The 8,475-nt window shown below is 36.5% G+C and overlaps 1 protein-coding gene across 1 annotated transcript; it reads right to left on the bottom strand.

The window, feature by feature from the left end:
• Positions 1-4,460: 4,460 nt before the first annotated feature.
• LOC127787312 (probable inactive patatin-like protein 9) lies at positions 4,461-6,103 on the bottom strand. The gene is made up of 2 exons (XM_052315289.1): positions 4,868-6,103; positions 4,461-4,779 (listed from the first exon to the last, which is right to left on the bottom strand). Exons 1-2 carry the CDS (start codon positions 5,795-5,797, stop codon positions 4,558-4,560), a joined length of 1,152 nt encoding a protein of 383 aa, XP_052171249.1. The 5' UTR covers positions 5,798-6,103; the 3' UTR covers positions 4,461-4,557.
• Positions 6,104-8,475: the final 2,372 nt, after the last annotated feature.

Raw genomic sequence — 8,475 nt, 5'->3', positions numbered from 1 at the left:
TTTTTAATTTGGCCATTTCATTTTTGAGATGGTTGTCTTTGCACGGCCCTGTCGCTCGTGTTCTTAATTTTGACAGAGAAAATAAATTACAGATAAATATTTTATTTTATTACGTAAGATAAAGAATCGAAACCAAAATCTATTGATGCAAATCATAATTTATCGTGACTTAATTAATCACTTCATCCAGAAGTATTTGGCCATTTCATTCTGATTGCATATGACTCATTAACATGTTATTTATTTTAAAAAATTAAAATTTAAATCCATTATGCTGTGCCATTTTTGTACACATTAATGGGCATTATTGTCCTTTTACTCACTCAACTTATTCCTTTTGGCTACCCTTTAATTTCGGTAAAAATATAACTATTCTTCAAACAATAAGAACCGAATCAAAATAAAATTTATTATCAATTTGGGGTTTTGTTTCAATAATGGAGTAAAATGAATTTACTACATTCTGATTGAATATATTTTATGTAATTATTTATTTATGTAATGTAACGTTACCTAATGATCAGTTTGGTAATAATCAAATGAGTTCTGAGATCACGTAGTCATCATCAGATGAATGGATAGCGGACCAACCACTTGATTAGGGTCACACTCACTTTAAATTGGCACTGTGGCTCTGCTAATGAAAATAGTGGTTTTGTGGGGGGCAAAGCCAACCACTCAATTTCTTTAATTTTCTATACAAAGAGACAAAAAACTGTCCATGATTTTATAATTTTAATTGGAATTCTTAAGAATATCTCTTTATGTTTCTTATTTTAACATAAAGTTTTAGTTATTAAAGAAAGATTAAAGAGATATATATATATATTATTAATAATGTTTCATTGCTGGTCACGTCAAGGAAGCGTTCGTTTGGCTTGCGAGAAAAGTACTATTAAATAGAGCAAGGCAAGTGAATCCACTTTATGAAAAGCAGAACCAAACGCGCCCTAAAAATAAGCATGGACAAGAAAGCAATGAGGCAAGGGGGAAAAAGGGTGCTTAATGAGAAAGAGACCACGCTCTCTTAAGCTTTTTGGTCTTTATTAGTTCTTAAGCATCATTATTTAAAGTGTTAAGACACTACTACTACAGCTTTGAGCCTTCTCTGTAGAAATCAGAATAGAATCTTACTTTTACTGTGTTGCCACTACTGCGCCCTTTTCTTTTTGTGGCAAAGGGTGAAACATTGTGATAATTAACCAGAATGGTCCAGATGATTAATATTACTGTGCTCCTGCCACAAGTTAATATCAGATTTTGAGACTAATCAGCAGTGCATGCTAGGGTTTCAGGGATTGGAGTAGTTTTTGGTCTGAATATGATTTGAACGAGTTCTTTTTATATTCCCCTGAGGTGTTCGAAGTTTGTATGATTAATTTTCAAAGACAGATGATCTTCTCCTTGATGTATTTTCTAGATAAATCTGGATGCGAACACAGTTTATACATACTTAGAGCTAAATATTAGAGACACTTTAATGATTTGAATGATTCTTTTATCTTTATTAAATTTTGAAAATTTAAACCGATCTTAATTGGGGGTAATAATTGGACTAAGTTGGTGTCGACATTTTGAAGTGTAATTAGTTAGTCTAAGCAAGTGAATAGAGGTTACAAGTTGTGGGTTTTCACCAGCATAAAAAACATTATCTTATAATTCCAAGTCTAACTTTACTTGATCCAAAATCAAGACAGCTTAGAGGGACTTAATTAGATCAGAATAGATATTGGTTTAACAACTAACTCAAGATTTAATCATTGCTGTTGTTGGGGTCATTAATAAATGCTTTCACATAAATGAAAATTTCAATTGTTCACTTAGGTATTGATCACAATTAGTATAAATTGGGGTTTCAAGAATGTCACTTGCTTAAAATTTAAGGTGATAATCAAGTCATGACCATATAGAGACATATATGCCTCACTATATAGTTATTAATGTGATTTGCTTTATTAGGGTTTATCATTATGACTTTGTATTCTCATATACCATTATTAATGCAAACACTACAATAGAACCAAACCTTGTATCCTAGCAAACTTAAGTTGGGCCGACAAGTTCAATTAGAAAAATCTTAGTTGATACTTATAAAAATTTGATTAATTAAATGGATAATTGGATAATTTAGTTTGGTTCGACTCAATTGTTAGTTTTTTTTTTATTTATGTTAAATCACTCTATGTTGAGAGACTCTTAGAACGATGTTATTTGTAATAAAAGGACACTTTGACCTATTTTTCTTGCACATACCTTGGACTAATTTTATCATATTCTTTAGCGAGAAATTATAACCAAAATAATGGTATAAGGACAATGTAAATCCATTATGTCATTTTCGCACAAGATTTTTTATAGAATTACTATTTCACATTGTACCCACATACCAAAAAGTTGGAAGCAATAATTAATCATTGCTGGTCCAAGGAGTAACTAACATGCATTATGGTTTTTGTTTAGGGCAACATTTTAAATTTCTTTGGGAAGAGTCCCACATAATATTGCAGTTGGGTTCAAAAGATGCAATTATGTGGGGAGGTCCCCCAAGCATATTCCTGGTAAATATCACCATAAATATATAGCCCTAAAAGGCCCAACAGTTAGATGAATGGAGTTTTTGATGCAGCCAGAGGCAAGCCGCCACCACTGGGGCATAGAGGCATTAGCAAGGCAATAAACACCTTAGAATGTTTGGTGCCGCAATAATACTCGTTCTCAATTCTAAAGTTGGGGTGTAGCCACCAAGGCTAAGTTGCTACTTGTATAAATGTGAGTGGCCTTGAGATTTTACTTTAATCGTAGTTACAATAATGGATTATTTAATTAGTACTATTATTACAAACGTAGGTTTTACTTTTTAGAGGTAATTAATTATCTCTACCTTTAACTTTTATAAATGTTGGGAAGAGAGTGTGTAAATTCTATATCCGTACTTAAGAAATATGGCCTCAGTTTAGGTTGAATGTTTTGTGCATCCCAAATTGGTATATAAAAACACGTTTATTATTCATTGATTTTTTTTATTTTTAATTAATAATGATTAAAAAAACTCGTAATTTCAATGTTTTATATGCATAAATATAATCGTCCAAAAATACATTTTTAAATATGAAAAGTTAATCTGTATATATATATTATTAAATATACTGTTTATACCTCATTTATAGTAAAAAGTTAAAAAAAAAAAGGGGAAAAAAAGGCACACAACTTTGGGAAGAATTGTGTAGGAATAATAATATTTATCAAGATTCATTCACTCGACTCCATGCTATTCTAATCTGGAAGGGAAATTGCTTGGAGAGGCGGTAATTAATTAATATGAAAAGCACAGGATACTAATAATAACTTGGATATATATATACGCAAGCCACGACGGGGGGTACGCATCAAACCAGCGTGGTGGGGGAGCAAGGGGCCAAAACCTTAATTGGGAAAACAACACTTGTTATAAGCTGTAAGTACTGTCTTACCTAATGTCATTACCATCCGACCAAGATAATACAGGGAGGAGGAGGAGGAGAAGGAGAAGGAGGAGGAGGAGGGCATATTCTACCTAACTTGTGCCATTAAAATTTTGGCGCTGCAGTGTTGCGCTATTTGTCAAAAAGGCTAGAGAAAGAACAGAGGGAAAGACAAGGGAAGGGGGTACACTTTCTCATCTACCAAACGTACCAACCGAAATAAGTGGCAGAAAGTTCAGAGGTCTGCTGGGGGGGGCAGAAAGTGATATAATTGCAACGCCGGGAGGAATTTGTTGGTTTCCTTTTCTTTTTTTTTTTTTTTTGGGGGGGGGGGGTGGGTGGGTTATTTTTATAGTAGTGTATATTGCCAATTGATTGACATCAGTGGTAAAATCTGTTTGCCCAAATTAAGGAATTCTTGTCACTATGGCTTGTCTATACTCTTTAAGCAAATTTTCAGTCCTGGAGGCGATTCTAGTCACGTGTATGGAAAGTGCAACAAGGGAAGAATTGTACTATCTATTACTCGACATTATAGAAGAATAGACTCATTCTTATTGCGATTGGACAGAGAAACGAAAAAAGAGTTATTTTAACTCAATTGAGTTAGTTTAATGATCTGAGTAATAAAAGGTGGTTTTACATTTTTACCAATAAATTAAATGGAGTATCCCTCCCTCGATCCTCATCGTCTTGTTGACTGGAAGAGAACCAGGAAGATATGATAACGTCAACGAACCGATGTGATAAAAACATCACTATACTATACGTTCACACAGTGATTCTTTTTATTTATTTATTTATTTATTTTTGGTAACATTGTAGGTTGTTATATTACTATATATATGGCATACAACTGTAAGTGGGAGAAATGACTCACTCACTAAGCCTTAGTTTATAATTAAACAAGCATTGACAAAGTTCCTCGTTAGTTGAGGATGAACGAGTGTTTGTGTGAGTGTGGGAGAGAGAGAGAGAGAGAGAGAGAGAGAGAGAGAGAGAGAAAATGGTGACCAGATCACTAGTTACTATTATTTTAGATATTTGACAGAACAAGGGTTAACTGAAAAAAAGGGGAGGGGAAGAAAAGACAAAGCTAACGGCTGTTAGCAAGAGTAGTAACGGCGGTCTCCTTGCAAGGACTTGGTGGTAGGCTGCTCTTTCCCGAAGCAACGAGTCGTTGCACTAAGCTTTCGATTCTCTGTCCATTAGTCTCCATCAGCAAGCGTTTCCCGCCAAACGGCAGCGATTCCACGGCCCTCTCTTTCAACACAACTTCCACGTTAGCCGCCACTTCGCCCGTCGGAAAACCGTTAGCCTGCGCATTTAACGTCGTTAATCACTCCGCTAAGTAAGTAACGCCAAGTACAGTTTGTATTACTGCTATCTCGACGAGATCTAATTACCTGAATCCTAACGTAGTCCGTACGATTCCAGCAGAAGGCATTGCCGAGCATTTGATCGACGGTCTCGGAGACTCCGTCAAGGACGATGTTGACGACTGAAGACGTTGAACAGTCACGGCTTTGACGGGGTTTGAGGTGAGAAGAGTTGTTTAACGGGCCGTTACCTAATGAAAGTACTAAGAGGTCTTCGACGCCGTGAACGGAGGGGAAGTCACGTTTGTTATGCAGTACGTGAGTGACGGCGGCGGCGGAGGGATTGTTCATGACCAGGCCTCCGTCGATGGCCAAGCAGGAGGTTTTTCCGTCGACGGAAGTTAGATTAAACGGCTTGAACATGGACGGAGTCGCTGACGTAGCACGACACACCTTCCAGAGTTCGAAGTCGTAACTCGGCGACTCCAACGCGTCGGCTCTGGAGAAAACAAATGGCGCGGAGCTATTCAGATCAAAGCAAGGAACCAAAAGAGGCTTGCAGGTGTCCCTCAACGTCAGCACCTTACCGTCTTCTCTCCTCAGCGCCTCCTTCAACGCCTTCTCAATGCTCCTACCAGAAAACCTCCTCCGCCGGCCAAAAACTCCGGCATGCTTGGCCTTGAGCAGCTCGGAGTGTTTCTCCTCAAGGAATTTGACAGCCTCCCTAGCAGTGTAAAGAGGACGGCCGTTACCGTCGTCGGCAGTGAGCATTGCGGCCAAGAGAGCTCCGAATCCGGTACCGGCAATGATGTCGAAGAAATCAACGATGCGAGACTGAGAGTCTCCGGTCTTAGCACGGATCTGGTCCTCGAGGTGCATCAAGGCGGCTCCGGTGACAACACCGGTGGTTCCGCCTCCATCAATGCTGAGAATTCGCGTCTTCTTGCCTTCGCACTGGTAGAGCCACTTCTGCTCAAGTTTGGAGAATATCTCCAAAGTCACCTTACTTAGCTCCATCCCTTCCGATTCCTCACTTTAATTTCTCTACTGAACTGAAACAGAGAGAACAAAAAAGAAACAACAAGGAGATAGAACGGTTTTTGAGACGAAATCAGTGGAGAAGGCGAGAGATCATCTATCAGTCTAGCTTTCTTTCCCAGATGCAGTAATGGCTTACAAATGCTCACTCTTTCTATGTGAATCACACTCTATCTGCGTGAACTGTCAGACGCGCTGTGTTTTCTCTCTCTACTGCAAGGTGCTGATAGAGAGAGTTAAAACGGAAGAGAGAGAGAGAGAGAGAGAGTGGGTGGGAGGTTTCTCGGTAGTTATACGTATATATAGGCGCGGATACTTCTGTTTCTTTCTTGCCTCGTTGGCTTGCCCTTCGATATTTGTGTAATTTTACAATTTGGCATTTTCACTGCTTTATTTTATTATTATTGTGGCCTGTAATTTCTGCTGATTTACATAAACTGCGCACGCACGTGCAGCCGCGTGTGTTGTCCTCGGATTCCTGGCAAGCGCCATCGCGGCTTTCCTGTTGGCTTCCAGTGAGTCAGCTTATTTATTTATTTTTGGTATCCTGTAAAATTAAACAATCTCTAATAGTAACCAAATCAACTTCTCATAACAGCAATATATTTAACGCAACATAGGCTTCTCTTGTGGGTTTCCTTTTCTTTTTTTTTATATTTCATTCACATTTAATTGCATCTCCAGATCATATTAATTAGTGAGACAACTTTGTGAGAATAATGCCATGTGTTTATTTTTGAAAAATAATTCTTTTTATAAATTTATCCTGAGATCTAGCTTATGTTTTCTCAGTGGTGTTGTGCAGTTTGATTTGATAGTTTTTATATGTCAAATCACTTGTGTAATTTTTTTTATCAAATTAAACCGTAAAATTTGATGAATCATGTTAGATATACACTCATTTTGTACATCTTAAACTACATACGGGAATATTATGACCAATATACCCTGTGTCTCACACGCGTCTCATGAGGATTTTTTTGTCATAATACCTCTTATGTAGCCTAAGATATACAAAATGAATGTATCAATAGCACTTTTCAAATTTGATTTGGTGCACAGAAATCACACTAAACCACATCGCAAAACATATAAAATATTAATTCACCTATTTTCGTGGTGCGATTTTTATGATTTCATAAATTATTTCACCAACTATTTAATCCATAAATCAAAATAAATAAAAGATTATATATAAAGAATCTTTTATTTATACAATTTGTTTTAATTCTAGTTTGAGATCTGTTTTTTCAATTTGAGATTTGTTTGGATTCATGTATATAAACATCATAAATCAAATTAAATTATTTTATAATTTTTTTATTATTACATTATACATGAACGGTGCAATTTGAGGATTTCTCAAATCATGCTGAACCTCCCCTCAAAAAATCGCATGGTATAATGTGGTGTAGTTTGATTTGGTAAATTTTTACAGTGTGCCGATTTTTTAAACACCCCAATTCGCAGGAATGCTTACAAGAAAAACAAACTTAACTTCTTCAATGCCCTAACCATCATGAGCTGTGTAGGAAGCAACAGCCAACCAAAAAAGGCAAACTGCCTCAACTTACGTAACTTATGAAGACCATTATGGGAGAGTTATTACTATTTATGTAAGCAAATGCCCTTTCAATGTCAAAAACCAGAAGGATGGCATTCACTCTCTTTCTAACTCTTTTCTTAAAAGGGGGATCTTTTGTTCTAATGTTTATGTACGCCACGAACAGAAGCCTAAATTCTGCTATGGTTAGTATAGTTTCCCATATCTTCTGGGTGAAAGAATTTATTTTGAAATATATGGGAGGTTTCAAAATTAGAGAATTAAATGTTATTTTTAAATATTTATAATAAATTATATAATTAAGTTTGTGGTTACAAAATTAAATATATTCCAATTAGATAATTAAATATGATTGATGGCTATATACATCAGGCACAAGTGGTAGTTTTTGTACAACAGGTAGGAGCCTTAGCCTGACTATATAGATCTTCTACACTGTTTGGGAGTAGCCAATCGGGGAAACACAAAATATGCATAATTCAGGGATTAGGAGGACAGCAGAAACAGAAGGGTGGAAAGACTACCATTCTATCAGTGGATGCAGATGCAAGAAGCCAGTAGAAAGAGAGAAGGGTTAAGATAACGAAGTACAGGAAGGTCAGGCATCAAGAAACAAGTACATTTGGTGCAATAGGATCATAGGGCAGGACTTAACCAAACAAAACTTATTTAAGGCACAACAAAAAATGATGATCCTATTGTAACCCCTTCCAAACTTAAGAAAAACCTAGGGCTAGGGCACTCATGAAGCCTAAACATGCCGGGGATAAGGACGTCTGGTTTTTCTTTGGACCTAAGATTGGGCAAACTCGCAACCCGAATTCAACCCAATTACAACTAATAGTATTTTTTTCACATCTCATTACTGACATTTTTTTATGTTTTCTATATGATTGAGTTAAGAGAGACAAAAAAGAGGTGGTGGTGGTGGTTTGGCTTTTTATTCTGAAAATTTTCAAGCAAATTAAAAAGATACAGTGGAATACATCCTTATAAGTACCATAAGAATGAGGTGTAAGTCTTGCCTTAACCGTACGATGTGCCACACAGATATGAAATATTTGGGAACCCACATCTCAAATCTTAACTAGTC

The sequence above is a fragment of the Diospyros lotus genome, chromosome 12 (genome assembly GCF_014633365.1).
Source record: "Diospyros lotus cultivar Yz01 chromosome 12, ASM1463336v1, whole genome shotgun sequence".
Taxonomy (NCBI): domain Eukaryota; kingdom Viridiplantae; phylum Streptophyta; class Magnoliopsida; order Ericales; family Ebenaceae; genus Diospyros; species Diospyros lotus.
The sequence above is the reverse complement of the archived record's forward strand: the minus strand, read 5'-3'. Positions and strand labels throughout refer to the sequence as shown.

Excerpts from the sequence above, each read along its gene's own strand:
- LOC127787312 (XM_052315289.1), bottom strand. The coding sequence starts at position 5,797 with ATGGAGCTAAGTAAGGTGACTTTGGAGATATTCTCCAAACTTGAGCAG. Across the intron at positions 4,780-4,867 it reads CGGACTACGTTAGGATTCAG|GCTAACGGTTTTCCGACGGG; the intron begins GTAATTAGATCT and ends TTAAATGCGCAG.